The 16,636-nt window shown below is 34.4% G+C and overlaps 1 protein-coding gene across 3 annotated transcripts in view; it reads right to left on the minus strand.

Moving 5' to 3' along the window:
• LOC139687793 (cytochrome P450 4C1-like) overlaps window positions 1–16,636 on the minus strand; it is a 34,271-nt gene continuing 17,635 nt past the window's right edge. Inside the window, exons 2-11 of one of the 3 annotated variants that reach the window (XM_071585101.1) lie at window positions 13,990–14,099; window positions 12,867–12,957; window positions 11,330–11,518; window positions 10,041–10,119; window positions 7,416–7,542; window positions 7,280–7,334; window positions 6,922–7,145; window positions 5,124–5,289; window positions 4,410–4,589; window positions 1–816 (exon numbers count right to left, since the gene is read on the minus strand). In XM_071585101.1, coding sequence (XP_071441202.1) covers window positions 656–816; window positions 4,410–4,589; window positions 5,124–5,289; window positions 6,922–7,145; window positions 7,280–7,334; window positions 7,416–7,542; window positions 10,041–10,119; window positions 11,330–11,518; window positions 12,867–12,957; window positions 13,990–14,099 — 1,382 coding nt within the window. In that variant the 3' untranslated portion in view covers window positions 1–655. Of the gene's footprint in view, window positions 817–4,409; window positions 4,590–5,123; window positions 5,290–6,921; window positions 7,164–7,279; window positions 7,335–7,415; window positions 7,543–10,040; window positions 10,120–11,329; window positions 11,519–12,866; window positions 12,958–13,989; window positions 14,100–16,636 lie in introns of all 3 variants that reach the window. The other 2 variants (XM_071585100.1, XM_071585102.1) reach the window with 2 other exon arrangements.

Below are 16,636 nucleotides of genomic sequence, written 5' to 3' on the forward strand. Positions count from 1 at the left end.
TTTCACTTCGCTGCCACATCCATACTTTGGAGGTTTTTACTTTCAATTAATAATTGGCACATTGAATTATGTCTTTAAAACCAGTCAAATATTTTACACTGAAATTATGACAATAATTCTGATAGATCTCGGTGATATTGGAATAACTGCAGTGAAGACTACAATTAACTCGATTTCTTGTGGGATGGACTATTCATTAACGCTGTTGAAAAGGAAAATTCATATTTGCTATGGGAGCTGGAGTTTAGCAAAATTAAACATTCAGTTCACTAAAAAATAGAGTCAATGCATAGCTTTCCATAGGGTTCAACTTTGTGCATAGTATATTTTTGAGTCATTTAAATGATATAACTGGAGTACAATGGAATGATTGTGTTCTTCAATGAACATTATTGCAGATTTTTCATTACTATCCATAAAACGAAATTAAAGATAATGAATTATGTACCTACATTAAATATCATTTCTAATTGCTTTAACCAAAGAAATGGAGCATCCAAACAAATGCAAATAATATTATTCAACAGTAAGTTTCACTCCCAAACTTGTGAATCACATTTAATGAAAAAATCAAAGTCATATCTTTGTGGTTAACAAAAGCAATCCCTCATTATCAACGATCATTAAAACTGTTCATTGTATTAATCTGACAGTGCTATTTTCGAGGGTGAAGACGAATTTTAATTCCACTTTCAGAGCGAAGAATGAGTTCTGGAAGAAGGGCTAATTCCTTGGGAGATTGCACAGATTCAATTCTGTATTTGTTCACTATGGAAGCCACAACAGTTTTTGCTTCTTGCATTGCAAACTTTTGTCCTGAAAAATATAGAGCATACCAGAAAAATGGATGTAAATATAAAGTTATATATTAGTATGAACAACTTACTAGCAAATGAATGACAAATCATACATGGTAATTATTCTTAGGGTTTGAATAATATAATTACTTTCAAATACATAGTTTATCATACTAAAAAATGCATGCATGAGCCATTGGTAAAAATTCGAACTATGATTTAAATTTTTACTTGTGTACTATTTTTTCCATAATGATTGTTTTCTGTGCATACTCTTCCTGAAATTCATGTAGCACAGTCTTGTCCCTTGTGGCACAGTCCTGACCATTGTAGCACAGTCACAAATATTTGCAAAATACTGGCTTACGCCAACAATCTCTTTCTGAATGAAACTAAAACGCAACATTTAATATACTCTCTTAATAGTGTCAATGAAAAAAATTATCGTGTAAAGCTATGTTGATGGGAACTTGGAATGCATATGTTATCCCAGCTAGTGAGACTCTTTCCAGGTCTATGTACTTGTTAAGGAGATTTAAAAAATGTGTGAGTGAAGACTATATATTACTAATTATTATAATTTAGTTAGGTGTGCAAAAAATAATGCTTACAAGGATTTTATATTGAATGCAAAAAATAAACAAAAGGCAGCATGGAGTGTAATCAATCAAGAAGTTGGTCATGGTAATGGAAAAGAAAATCTTCCTTTCACCCCAGATGCTGTAAATAATTTTTTCTTAAAAGCTGTTGAAGACAATTTGTTCTCTCGAAAAGTTGATGCTGCCAATATTGGTAATATGCTGCAAAATCTTCCTCCGAATAATTTAAATTTTAAATGGAATTTTGTTACTCCACTTGATATTATATCGACTGTTAAAAAATTTAAAAAATCCAACAGTAAGGATATTTATGGTCTTTCTAACTCCCTAATAAAGGACATTATTGTGCTCATTGCGGAACCATTAGCAATGTTAGTCAATTTATGTTTTGAGACAGGAGATTTTCCAACAGCTCTAAAATATTCCAAAACAGTACCTGTCTATAAGAAAGGTGATAAAGATGATTTAGCTAACTACCGCCCCATTTCCATAGTCCCCGTTTTTGGTAAAATTTTTGAAGCTATTATGAAAGATCAAATATGTAATTTTTTTGAGTTAAATAATCTCTTTTCCAAATCTCAGTACGGCTTTCGATCTGGGAAATCTACAATTTTGGCAGTAGAGTCCATAGTTAATTATGTCATTAATGCATTTGAAGAAAAGGAATCAGTCTCAGTGACACTATGTGATCTTAGTAAGGCCTTCGACTGTGTTAATCATTCAATATTACTAACAAAGCTAGAATATTATGGTATTAAGGGAGTTGCACTGAAACTAATGAAGTCATATTTGGATGATCGCCATCAATTGGTTGAACTTGATGGCTGTCGGTCTGCAGCTCTTAAAGTAAAATGTGGTGTACCACAGGGCTCTGTGCTTGGCCCAGTACTTTTCATTATCATGATTAATGATTTGCCCTGTAATATGAAACCTAGATCTGTTTTATATGCTGATGACACTACTTTTGTGCAAAAGTGTCAACATCCAGAAGATGCAAAGTTACGATCTAGCGCTACCCAAAAACAGGCTAAGGAATGGTTTGATGTTAATCATTTACAATTAAATACTAACAAAACTCAGCATATTGTGTGCAGTCTTAAATCAAAAACAACTGATATTGAAACTGCTAAAATACTAGGAATTTATATTGATACAAAACTTAATTGGGAGACTCACATCAGTCAGACCTGTAATAAACTTAGTAAAGCTGTTTATATGTTAAGAAAGCTCAACTTTATCATTTCAAATGAGTATCGTTTAACACTTTACCATGCCTTCTTTCAATGTCATTTGAATTATGGTGTTGAGTTATGGGGTCATTCCCCTCATGTTAAACAAATTTTGCTACTGCAAAAGAGAGCTATTCGCTCTCTTGCTAATATACCACCACGTGATTCCTGCAAACCTTTTTTTATTAGGTATAGAATCATGACTGTATTTTGTTTGTATATCTTTAAGGCTCTGATTCATGTGAAAGTTAATCTAGAAACTTACCGATTAAGATCCAACCTCCATAACTATTCCACAAGAGGTAAATCGAATCTAAATACTACTTATTGTAGATTGTCATCAACTTACAACACATTTCACAATATGAACATACGACTGTATAACTATCTGCCTACTCAGTTGAAATCAGATGGTATCCAGAGTTTCTAGAATAGGGTATATACCTGGTTACTTGCTCACCCACTTTACTCATTGGATGAATTCTTTTGTGACAATCTTCATCACATTTAAGAACTTATGTTTATATATTAAGTAATATTAAGATTGACGACATTTAATATGGTTGTACCATTTTTAAAATGAATAAAGTATTATTATTATTATTATTATTATTATATGATAGTAGCATACTTTGCTTTCTTTTAGAGCTTACTTCCCTATGGTCTTAGACTCTGGGGGGTGTGGAAATATTTATACTGTGGAAAAAGGCAATGCCGATTTAAATGAGGTAATTCTGGGTCTCTTGAGCATCGCAGATCAATATTCAAAAACCTGGAAATTCTATTCATATAGAGCCTGTTTGTGCTATGGAGCCTCATGGGCATTAAATAAAACCTCAGTCTATTCCCAGTTTGTCTATTGATTCACAAGATCAAAACACACTCTTGATATAAACCAGTGTAGGCTGTCTAAGACCTACTGTCGAACGACTCGGATGACTATCGAACGATCAGACGACTTAAGAAAAAATTATTCAACAAGACCTACTCAATAAGCAGCAAAAGGCACAAATATATGTAATTGAAAAATAGTCGTGCACCAACCCACTGTAATCTATCAATGAGCTTTTTGAGCTGTACTTTGAAACTATTGTATTTTAAATATAATATTGTTCATTCTGTACTCGCTATCTTGCTATATCATTGTACTCTTTGATGACACCCACATGGATATGGATGAATAAAGATTGTGATCATTATGATAATGCATGCAGTATTGCTATAATTATCATGATTATTCGTTCATCCAATCATGAATATCTTCAGTACAAATAGTGTCTGAGTACTTTAACTTGGTAAACGATTTGTTCACACTATTAATTATACATATTTACATGCAACTTATTATATTCTAAAGAACAATTATTTAAATTAAAATATTCAGATTTATTAGGGAAAGAAGAACAACATGAGTAATTTAAGTAATAGGAACACTAATGAAGGCATATGATTAAGATGCTAACATTGGTTATTTATGCAATCATAAAATTTTGGGACTCTTTATGAAAAGAGTGCAGGGTATTTAATTGCAAATGAGATTACATAAATGCTGCTTGACAGATGGAAATACATATCATATGGAAAATAAATGGTTCTCTGAGAATGTTAAATGAATGGAAGAACATTTGTCCATCACTTTGAAAGATATTATGATTAAGTGATGTGTAAACCAATTGGAAACTGGTAACTTGGTTTGAAACTCCCAGACTATAAAATATTAATTACTGCAGAGCCAGGTTGAAACAAATTAAAATGGAAATTGAAAAATCAAAATTTCCACCTACCAATACAATTCCTTGCTCCTGCACTAAATGGAACAAAGGAAAAAGGATGGCGTTTTTCACAAGCTTCAGGTAGAAAGTTATCTGGATTGAATTTATCTGGTTCGGGAAAAACTTCCTTGTCATGATGCATGTAATACACATGGATAAACAATTCTCCACCAGCTGGTAAGGTATAGTCTCCTGGAAAAATATCAGGTTAAAATAAACCATCAAAAAACTCTTGGAGCTGTGAAATGATGTTTACTCAGTGTTAATTGTCTTCAGTTATACTGCTTTGATTTGGCAAATTTTTAAAATCCTGCCTTACTTTACCTATTTTGTATGTAACTCTCTACATGCCAGCAAAGCTTATTAAAACTCTCATAATTACTTTTCATGAAAACAACACACTGATTTATATCTGTAAACCACTGAAATAAACTGCAGTACTTAAGATGAGAATGCCTGATATGAATTTATAGAAACATTATTTTGACCTTTATTGCCTCATTTGGAAAATCTCCTGAGATGATTGTTTCTATAAATTGAGCATTTACCCTTAAGTTCCATTAAAAATTATGGGAGACCCAAAAGTCTGGTTCTACTGGTGTGCTTGAAGGTTTTTCTACTGCACAATATTAATAGTTGAAAAATTACTTGAAATTCATTACATTCTTATAAAATTCCAAAAAGGATATGGATCATGATTCGTTGAATAAACATTCAATACTTTACCTAATTTCACGTCTTCCCTCAACTTTCGAGCTATTGATGGAACACTGGGATAGAGACGCTGAGCTTCCCGAATGCACCTATCAAGTAGTCGTAGCTCAGATAATTTCTGGGTAGATTTAAATTTTTCCTCTCCAAAAACTTCCTTCAATTCAGCAGCAACCTCATCCTGAAATGTAGATATTGATGATTTCGTCGATGTAACATGGAAATGTTGATTAATAAATTGGACAGCAACAAACAATATAGAAACACAAAACAAGATCACTCACGTTATTTCTTGATCATTTCGACGGAATTCTGCTCTGCCTTCATCGGAAGATATAGAAGTAATGACTGCTGGAATAGTAGAGGTGAGGGGTGCGAGAGAAAGGGAAGGGGGCCAGGGGAATGGGAGAACTGGAGGCGGAGGAGGGGTGGGAGGAATGGTTGGGGGAAAGGAAAGGGAGAGGAGAGGCTAGAGGGGAGCGGTTCTCCCCTCCCGTTCTCCCCTTCCCTTTCTCTCGCACCCCTCACCTCTACTATTCCAGCAGTCATTACTTCTATATCTTCCGATGAAGACAGAGCAGAATTCTGTCGAAATGATCAAGAAATAACGTTTGAGTGATCTTTTTTTGTGTTTCTATATTGTTTGTTGCTGTCCAATTTATTATATATACAGGGTTCGTCCGGAAAATAAGTGTACTGACTCCTGGGCTGGGCGCGCCGCACCGCTCTGACGGGCTGCGATTGGAGGGGGGTATGTTGGCAAGCGACGCTGAAAAAGGCAGTCGGCTCTGAGCTGTGGTGTAGTGAGGAGCTCTGTTAACGCGAACCTCCACGCTCGACCCACGTCACGGAACGCGATGCCGAAGTTTTTAGAGCAGCGTTATTCAATCAAATTTGCGGTAAAGCTTGGGAAATCGTCTACCGAAACTGTCGGTATGATTAACCAGGCTTACGGCGAGTCAGCCATGCCCAGAAGCATGATTTTTCGGTGGCACAAGATGTTCGTGGAGGGCAGAGAAGAGGTCGACGACGAACCACGGCCTGGACGCCCATCAACGACACTCACCGACGAAAATGTGCGAAAAGTTCGCGATGTACTGAACTCTGATCGTCGTCTTAGTGTTCGGATGATAGCAGAGCAGTGTAATGTGCCAAAAACAATAGTGCACGAGATTAAAAACATCTGGCGAGCGATCAAAAACATCTGGCGGCTGCATCACGACAATGCGCCGTCTCACACCGCGCTTGTCGTGTCGGACTTCTTGGCCAAGCACGGCGTGGCAACGCTGCCGCACCCGCCCTACAGCCCGGACTTGGCACCACCGGACTTCCTACTGTTCCCGAAGATAAAGAGGAGTTTGAAAGGAACGGGATACGGGACTTTGAACGCCGTCAAAGAGGCCGTGACGACGTGTCTTCGAGAGGTTCCCGATGATGCCTTCGCGGGAGCGTTCCAGGAATGGGAACGCCGCTGGAACAAGTGTATCGACTCACAAGGGTCCTATTTTGAGGAATATTAGCTTAAGATATGTAAAAGTGTAATAAATTTTTTTTCCTGAGCTCAGTACACTTATTTTCCGGACGAACCCTGTATATATATATATATATATATATATATATATATATATATATATATATATATATATATATATATATATATATATATGATGAACATTTTGTTTTTTATCTGAACTGTATTATGTGTAACCATTAAATATTTCAAAATCCTGTTCTATGATTTGTTTGCCTTCCTCTGTAACCCATTTTTAGCATGCTCATTATAATAAATTACATGGTACAAACTATATCTTACCTGTATCTCAGGGTGTAGCCCTAAAAGATATATTGTCCATGAAATTCCGCTTGCAGTTGTGTCATGTCCTTCAAACATGAATGTGTCAACTTCTTCCCTGATGTCCTCATCACTTAGGAGGAGGTTTTTCTCATGACCTTCAGCAAAGGCTGCTTCAATTAAAATATCTATGAAAGCCTTCCTTCTCTTTGTAATTCCTACATCCTTAACTTCATTATCTCTACCTGTTGCAGATAATGAAGCTATAAGGCTCATATTAACATAGAATTAATAAGTACATCACTAGTCACTAGTCTCTCTTTGTATATTATTGTATTTAATTAGTAGTAGGCTTCATTAGTTTGCTATTAATGCTTACAATTCAATTCCATTTGCTTGAATTGAAAATATTCTTCCTTTCTTGATTGTATTACCTAAAGGAAAGGTACAAAATGTTGGATGGATTGATATGGTTTTGCTTTGTACCAATAGCGTAATATTCATTTGAAGTTCACCTTATTGGAGAATGCGTGCATGATTTTCACTGACTTATTATATGCCCGCCCTCTTGAGGTAAGATCAAAAATGAATTTTGGGTGTAGCCATGGCCTCATAATCCTATGTAATCCTGTCTCAGCAGCACTGAAATATAAATTTGAAAAATTCCAAATGGAATATTCTATTCCATAGAATATTCCATTTGGAAATATATATTCTATACCATTAGAAATATTTACATATGAATATGTTTAGCAAAAAACCATTTGCTTTCTCATTTGTTCATCCTGTATATTGTTCTTGATTATGCTATTTTCAATAAAAAAATAATAGGAATATTATCAGGAAATTTTGAAAAACCTGCATGAGTTACTATCAAGACCTTATTAATCAACTGAAGGATGGTTTCATGGGTAAAGGTAAAGCTCACCTAATGCTGAGTTCAATGGCCTGAAAAAATTCACACATCAGGGTAGGGAGGAGCCAGTTCCTTTCCCTGTGTTCTCTGCAGTTTTATAAGAAGATATTAGTCGCTGAAAAAACACACAGCTCGGATGAAGCCATGGAGCATATGTAGCTATCTCCACATTTGAATCAGCCACTCCAGTCAATAGCCAAGCACTCCTCCTCCTAGGAGGTATTTGACAACTGGAAATGTTTGGCTACTGACCAGTCATAACACAAATGAATGAGTAATAATAATAAAAATTAATTAATTTTGCAAAAGAATGACTACTCAGGACTTCCAGATTATTAAGGATACCAGCTTTTATTCGGTGAGTTACTCAGGCATGTTAAACTTACAGATAAATCTGATTAAATCCATGTGCAGTCGACCTTGCTTAACAAACACCTCGCACAGCGAGTAATTCGTATAACAAGCAAAAATATTGATCCCAAAACGACTCGCTTAACGGGCGACCTTGGCATAACGAGTGATTAGGAGAGGGGAATTGACAGTTCATTGCTCGCCTGTTCCTGCAGTTTGTCTCTAACACTATCGTCGTAGCGTCGCAAATGATCTAACATTTTTCTGAACTTGTGATCAAACATATTATTAGTGATGCATAGTTTTAAAATTGACACTGAAGAAAAATTCGTAAGAAGAAAGACATTAGAGAATAAATATAAAAAATAACAATAGAAATTAAAAGTAAAAGAATTGAAAATCGGGGACAAGATGTGGGCGTGGCTGATGTAGTATGCACATCAACAATTGGTCGAAATCAATGATTGACCTTTTCTTCAAGGACACGGACAAGAATAAGGAGATAGATGCTTTGAATAGACGAGCATCTACGGACCGGTTACGTATTATCAATGATGTTGGAAGGTTGCTCCTCATATGCATAGAAAAAAAGCAATTGAATTTTGACACCATTAACGAGGGCATAATTTGTGAGAAGGGGATTTTCGCCGACCTCGTTCATAAGATGTCAGGATCATCAACGTCCGAACAACTATTTAAAAATAGCCGTGCGTGGCTCGAGAAGTTAACGAGAAGAACCGTTATCCACGGCATTTTGAGTAATGGTGAAGCAGCAAGCTCTGAGTCAACTGCAAATGAGAACTTCATCGGTGACTTAAAAAAGCTCGTAGATTCTGAGTGCTACCGGCCCAAAAAGGTTTTTAATGGTGACGAGACGGTTGCCTTCGGGAAGAAGATGTCAAAGCGAACCTATACTTGCGCACATAACAGTAGAAGAGAATGCATTGACCGACCACAAGGCAATTAAAGGCCGTTTCACGATGCTACTATATTTTGCACAAATGCGAGCGGTAATTTGAAAATAAAACCCCTGCTTGTTTACAATTCAGAAACTCCACGAGCCTTCAAGAAATGTTAAGTCCAAAACAGCAGGGTAAATGAGATGTGGAAGTTACGGGAAACTTTTGCATCGGATCATCTGTAGGAGGCATTGCCCTAATAAGGCATTGGTGATGCGCGCCATAAATTTGTTGAACGGTCATTCTCAGTCACATTTTTACCAAATTTTGAAGCGACCGCGAAAAAAAGTTTACCGACAGCTTTCTAGTTACAAGGAACTAGGAACCTATCATAAATAATTAACAATTTATTTCGAATATTTTTCACAAATCGAGTTCTAATTCCTGGTTGCTTCATTCCGCGTTAGGACAAAAGGTGAACGTGATCCATGATCCTAAACAATGTATGCATAATTTTCTTTGAATAAACCTAGTTTTATGTTGAAACCCAAAAGCTATTTTTTGGCATGGAACGCATTATTGTAGTTTACAATAATTTATATGCAAGAACTTGTTTCACTAAATGAGTGTTTTGTTTCACGAGAAAGATTGCGGAACGGATTACACTCGTATTACGAGGTTCCACTGTATTTAAACATTTAACAAAATCATTGAGCCAATTCTTTTTGTCGAGGACCGGGTGCTATGGATTTCATCAATTAAAATATATTCTAAACAAGATTATGGTGTAATGCATGCTGTTATAACTCCATAAAAATATCATTTGCGACTTCACATGCTCAAACAAAACTCATTTCTCTAATATTCCCTCAGTCAGCTTTACAAATAAGCTGATGATATGTTTCTTATGCTAGTAGCATTTTCCTTTTCATGCTCTCCTCTATGATAATATTGCAAAGTTGTTTGTAACTTACAAGGAAATAGCCGTTAGGTAAGCTGCATCCTCCTTTGATACATTTCCCTGTATGTTCATCTTTGTTCCCATGGCAGTTTCTTTTCAGTATAGGAATTTGGAGTTTGATATTAAAAGAAAAAAAATCCACATCAAAAGTTTCTTTTAAGGAGCATAATTGTTACCAGGATGATGATTGATGCTCATATTTGGTAGATAAGAGTCATCTTTTAAAAAGCTATTACGGTAGCACAGAAATACTGTATTTGATTTTAAAGAATAATTTGTGAATATTGATCATATTAATAAAATAATATTATCTAATGTAATAAGATCTAGTTTAGGCCCATAGAGATACTCTTCCTTTCCAATTTAAGAAATAAATATGAAATCATCATTTTATTTAATTGTATTAACACTTTGGGCTACAGTCTATGATAATTCAGTCAATCCAAATGTATTACTTCCAAGTGTAACATCTTCATTAATGGGTAGGTAAGAAACCCATTGCGCATATTATGTGCAAGAACATTTTTAAGCATGAGTATTCTATGTAAGCACTAATCAATGAGCCATCTTTTTGTAGTTAATTGAAGTTGAAACTTATTTATATTGTATCAGATACTAATGCATTACAATACACACTAAAGTATTTGAATACAAATTTATTTGTTCAAAACTTCAGGCAAACACCATGATAATAAATTAAACCAAATAAGGGAAGCATGTAAGATTAATTTTTATGAATATTACTTAGTCTGTTGAAATACACTAACACTAAAACTGTAAAACTCAAATTTCTGTAAAGTTTAAGCATTACACTTCATAGAAAGATAATTAATTATAAGGCTCCATTTATTCATAATTATGTTTCCACCATATCAAGAATCTGTAGATGCTAATCAATTAATTTCATCATAGCTTGAATAATGATAGAACACATCGATCTTGCTAATATGTTTACCTATGTGTGACCCCTTTTTGTTAATATTCTATATCTAAAAAAACTCTGACAAAACTTATAGGAAATTATTGGAAAAAATCATTCACAGTGTACAGGTTAAAAAGTCTTTACTTCTTCAAAATCTGCTTCAGGGAAATTGCCACATTATTACTTGGTATTCAAGGTGGTTTTGAAGCCGTTGTAAAATTTGAGAACTATTTTGGAGGATTGAAAAATGATACTTCCTCTATTTATTGGATTAATAATTTATAGGGTAACTTATTTCTGCTGGTATAGGTACTTATGCATTTCACATTAAATAAAGTTTTTGAGTGATGTTGTTACAATCTCTTTTCCAAAACACTCACCACAGATAATGTCCAGGCTGCACTGCCAAATATGAGGTGCAATGTCAAAGACCTGTGATTGACTCCTTTTTGTTTCAAGGATTTTTAAAAGAGTGTCACTCTTATCAATAAATACCTCTTGAAAACCATCCAATATAAAACGATGAAATGCTGGGGTTAACATCTTCCTTCGTAAATGCCACTTGTCACCTTAAAAGTAAATAACCACCCATTGAGCAGGGAGGTAGCATAGCAGATAATTAACGTAAGTAAACTAAATATTTTATTTCATCAGACCTCTCTTCAAGGGCAACTAAACAGATCCTGTGGACATACTGGACCACTTCTTGCACACTGCTTTCATCTACCTCTAACTCTTTAGGGTCCTAGGAAAAATGCTCAACCCAATGGTCTAAATTTATAATATTACATTATTGTGGTAAGGTTAGCTTTTGAGAAATCAAATCAATATTTTGTATGCATAAGTAATGTAGGAGATTTAACCATAGGATATCTGCATAATGATTTTAACAGTGACAAGTTTAAGGAAAACATTTTACAGACATGACAGTCAAATGTTTGTCGAAGGTTAGCTATTCACAAATCCTCCATTTATCAGGGCCTTTTGTTCACTTACTAAATGAACTTTAAAGACTATAATTATTATTGTAACTTTAGGTATGCATTATAAATACAATAAAAGCAAAATGATATCATTGAGTATGATAATAAAAAATAGAGTCCTTGAATGAGGTTTGCTGAGAAATTTCTAAAGGTTCAAAGAGAAACCAAGAGTACATAGACCTTCGATGAAGAGGAAAAGCAGTGTAGAAGAAATTATTTTTCTGGCAAAATTCTTTTGTACTACGTTTTTAATAATGGCTTTAAGATTCAGCAAAAAACAGCTTTAGCTGCAATTCATTTTAGTAGCATAAGGAATGATTGAGTCAACATTTGATATTCTTTCTTAACTTCAGCTCAAACCAAGGTATACACGTGACTGGGAAGTACAAAGTGGAGGAGCCTGGGATAGAAGTGTGGTCTTTCCAGGAATTTCCAAATATATTTTTATTGCTTATATTGTATTATAATGGTCATTGATAATCCCCAGTTAAATCTAATTCACCTTTCATCATGCACTTAGCTCCCATTCAGATTATATGTTACATCAACACTGAATAAAATACTGAAGCTATGGCATATGTGTCTTTCGCCTGTTGCCAAATGGTTTCAGTTTACGAAGATCTTGCCAAAAATGTGCATGATTGCTATTTTGATGAAACTTGTGTGGATTAATTATTACTGAAACCATTAGACAGAAATAATTGGAAGGAAGTACTCTTTAGAAACAACACAAAAAAGTTTTATTTGAAACTAAAAATATAAATATACTGGCACTATGATGGCTTTAGTAATATAATAAATCTATCCATTTCAACGACTGGTGTTGTTATAAATGCATGGAAATCTGTACCATATTGCTTTTATTCTGTAAGTCTTAATCACTATTTCCTGGAATAGTCATAAATATTATAGTTGAAATATAGGTAGTTTTTACCTGTACTTGTCAAGAGTCCTGTACCAAGCCATGAATGTAAGAAACTATACAGTGAACTTTTGTCAATATGAATATTGCTGTTAAAAATTTCCTGTAAATATGATTGGAGATACATGATTAATAGTCTGGAGAAAGCATTTCCATTTCCAATTTCCACAAGTGTATTGATCAAAATAAATACAGATTATTACACAAAAAGGATTAAACATGACTAGTACCATAGGTCCACTCGCCTTTGATAGGTAGGTACCATTTTTATCTTCACTTGATCTTAAACCATTTTCATGATGAGTTTTCAGAATCATATCTCACTTCACTGATTTATAATTGCGCTCATAAATTTTAACCTTGTTGCAAAGTGAAATGCAATGCTTATTTTAGCATCTCAGAAAATTTACCTTTGGAGGGTTAAACAGGGAATTCTGATCACTCTAATATTAAAGATATGAGAAAAAAGAGGCAATGGTTTGAAAAAAATCTCTGGTTTACAAAAATTATTTTAAGGCACAATTGGTCATTTCTCAGTTGGTATCATAATAATTTTTCTCATTAGCAGGTATGTACCTGTATTTAGAAACTCATCAATTTAGCTATTTTCCAATCCATAGAATTTTTCATGTCCTCTGAAAAAGTACACAACTAAACATCACATTGATCCCCCACACTTCATCAATCAGTTATCTTGCTTCGGAGAAGGGGGGTCCATGAGTACACATTGCAACATTACATTTCCATATGGCCACAGTGCTACTGATTTGATCAATAAGTTTCATAATGTCTCGTTACACTGAAGGTTAACTTTAACCTCTGCTTAAAGCCAAAACTCAGTTTTATGAGTGCTAGTTAACTCCAAAATCAACTGTTAAACAGGTAAATGCCTGATAGATGGTGTTGCTATGGTTACAATTTTCAAATTTGCTAATGAGCAATCTCATTAGTTTATAAAATCGAATTTGTCGATAATGTTCACATTAAGTTAACATTTTAATTAAGTATTGATTGAATTTAAAGAGACATCATAAAAACCAGGCCCACATAAACCATGCAATATTTATTTACTTATTGTAATATTTTAAGTTGTGAATTTTTTAGATGAAAAGTTACATCCATTGAGTCCACCTACCTCAGCATATTTCCATGAGCATATATGAATAGTGCCAGTGAATGGTCCAATCCAAATACGGAATAAGGGCCCTTTTTCTTGAACAAGCTGACCAAATAACTCCATGAATTCTGAATTGAAGAATTTTCGTAAAAACATAATAATGAAAATTCAAGACAGTTTTCTGGTTAATAATCTATAATTCCCTTCAAGATTTTAATTAATATCATTAGGAATCATTCAAAGCACTATGGAAGATTTTTTTGGAATCCCTCACCTATTGTTAGAGCATGATAACTAATATAGTATAGCATTTTTGGCGGTTAAAAGTAGTTGAAAACGTCTGATTTTAAAAGTGGCTGTAGTTGTTTGAGTAGTATTAATCGCTGATTTCTATTTTTTTTACTTGTGGACTCTAATAATAATAATCATGATCACATGTTAATCTACCCAGTTAAAATCCCTCCTAACCAGTTGTCTAACCTCTGCCTACTCTGTTGAAATTGGCCTATATCCAGAGTTTCAAGAATAGGTTGTATACATATACCTGGTTACTTGCTCACCCACTTTACTCATTGAATGAATTCTTTTGTGACAATCTTCATCACATTTAAGAACTTATGTTAATATATTAAACAATATTTACATTGACGATATGGTTGTACCATTTTTCAAACTGAATAAAGCATTATTATTATTATCATTACCCAATATGACTTATTAGCCGCTGTAAGAGTTGAAACACTATGCAATGAAAGAGTGAATTCCCATTTTCGGTTATATTTGAAGATTATTTGGTGGATGAGATGGATGAATTGATGAGTTCGACTCAAATCATTTGACTTGATGCAAATCTTTCAATGGATTCATAAAAAAACGTATTCCAGCAGTTTTTCTTTGGTAAATCGATTTTAACTATGATTGACGCTTTATAAAGCTAGATAATCGTACCGAAAATCGGTAACGAATCACGCTGCTATCGTCGGCGCGGTGATGGGCTTGGTCCATTTTCAGAAAGCAAATTTGGTCGAGTAAATAATCTATTAGAAATCGAGTGCACTTTATAAATCCAAGCACAAACTAATATTTCAATTTTGATTGAAATAAACTGTTCCAATATCTGAGATTGTCAGGTAAGAAATAGGAAAAAACATCGTTTCGATATAATGATTATCACGGTGACACGATTTTCAGAATACGCTTACAAGGAAAAAATAAGCAACAGAATTTGGACAACCATTAAATAATGAAAAGGTATGCTCCGACCAATATTAATTTGGTTTTTATACTTTGCATATTTGTTTAAATGAAAAAAAATATAGGCATAATTTTGCGAGCGAAAAAAGCGATTGATCCATGGAGAATCACATTTGCATTGAGTCGTATTGCACACCATTCAACTGCTCTTGTTCCATGCTTCCCACTATTAGTTTTATCTATTTCGAAAATATATTTGTGAATGATCAACACAATTTTAAGCCGATAAATGTTTCCACTTTTATCATTGCATAAAAATATAAATTATCTTGAGGCGTTCATAATTCAAATCAACATACACAATTGAACATATACGTTCAATTATGGCGGGTTAGATAAACGAAAAGCCGTTTCACAAATCAGTCAGGGATGACTGAGTCAGGGATGGTGAAAAATGAAGATTATAAAGAAGGGAAGGCTGTAGTTTACTTTCGTGTTTGACCGCTCTATTGAGAATAGGAATACCAATTGTTTTTGTAATGCGTGGAAAATTGCATTTGAAATCCTCTTCATTACAATTTGATGGTATAAGTGTGCACGCATTATTTATTTGGGAGATTTCTTAAGTTGGGCGAATAATTAGGAAAAGGAAAGACTGGGGAGAAGAATGGAGAGGGCCTGGGAGAAGAAGAGTAGGTGGTGAACGATGATGGGAAATTCAGGAACGGCAGGGGTTTGTCAACCCATATCAAAAGCGATCCGCGCTCCGCAAAGGCTGGGAGCCAACTGCCACCGGCCTCCAGCCATACCTGCGACTCCCCTCCCTCGAACCCAACCATCGAAACAGCAGCCCGTCCGTCTATCCGGGTAAAAAAGTCCTAGTACATTTGGGACAGAACTTGACAGCAAAACTTTGCTAATATGATGCCTTAAGCTTTAGTTTCTTAACTAATAGACACATTTGGCCTTGGCTATACATTTTCAACCAGAAATTCAGCATGTTAACAAAAATTATGGCAACTATCCGTGATTTAGAATGGCATTTTCTGAAATTAAAAATATGAGTACTATGATTTGATTGCGTGTTGAAATGTTTTAAAAATTCATTGAATTTAATTCGAAGTTCGTGAGTGAGTAACGATACTAAATTTTAAATTTTTTAAATAGTTATGCATAATTATCTGTTCGTGGCTAACTACATATATATGGACTTGTTTAGCTCGGACTGTATTTGATGCTTAGACCAGCTGATACGGAAGAAGTGAGTTTGAATCCTGTCTCGTAATCTGACATTCTTATTTCACACTAATGAGTTTCTGTGGCTGGATTCACAGTACGATATGGCCTTAAGTGTTTGCACAGAATTAAAATACGAATTATGTAGGTTCTTATACTATCACTCATTGATACAGCAGTATTTTTTAATGTGATCAGTTAATGTAAAGTCTGAAAATAATTAATGATACACTAA

Source organism: Hetaerina americana, unplaced genomic scaffold (genome assembly GCF_022747635.1).
Source record: "Hetaerina americana unplaced genomic scaffold, ioHetAmer1.1.p SCAF_2, whole genome shotgun sequence".
Lineage (NCBI taxonomy): Eukaryota > Metazoa > Arthropoda > Insecta > Odonata > Calopterygidae > Hetaerina > Hetaerina americana.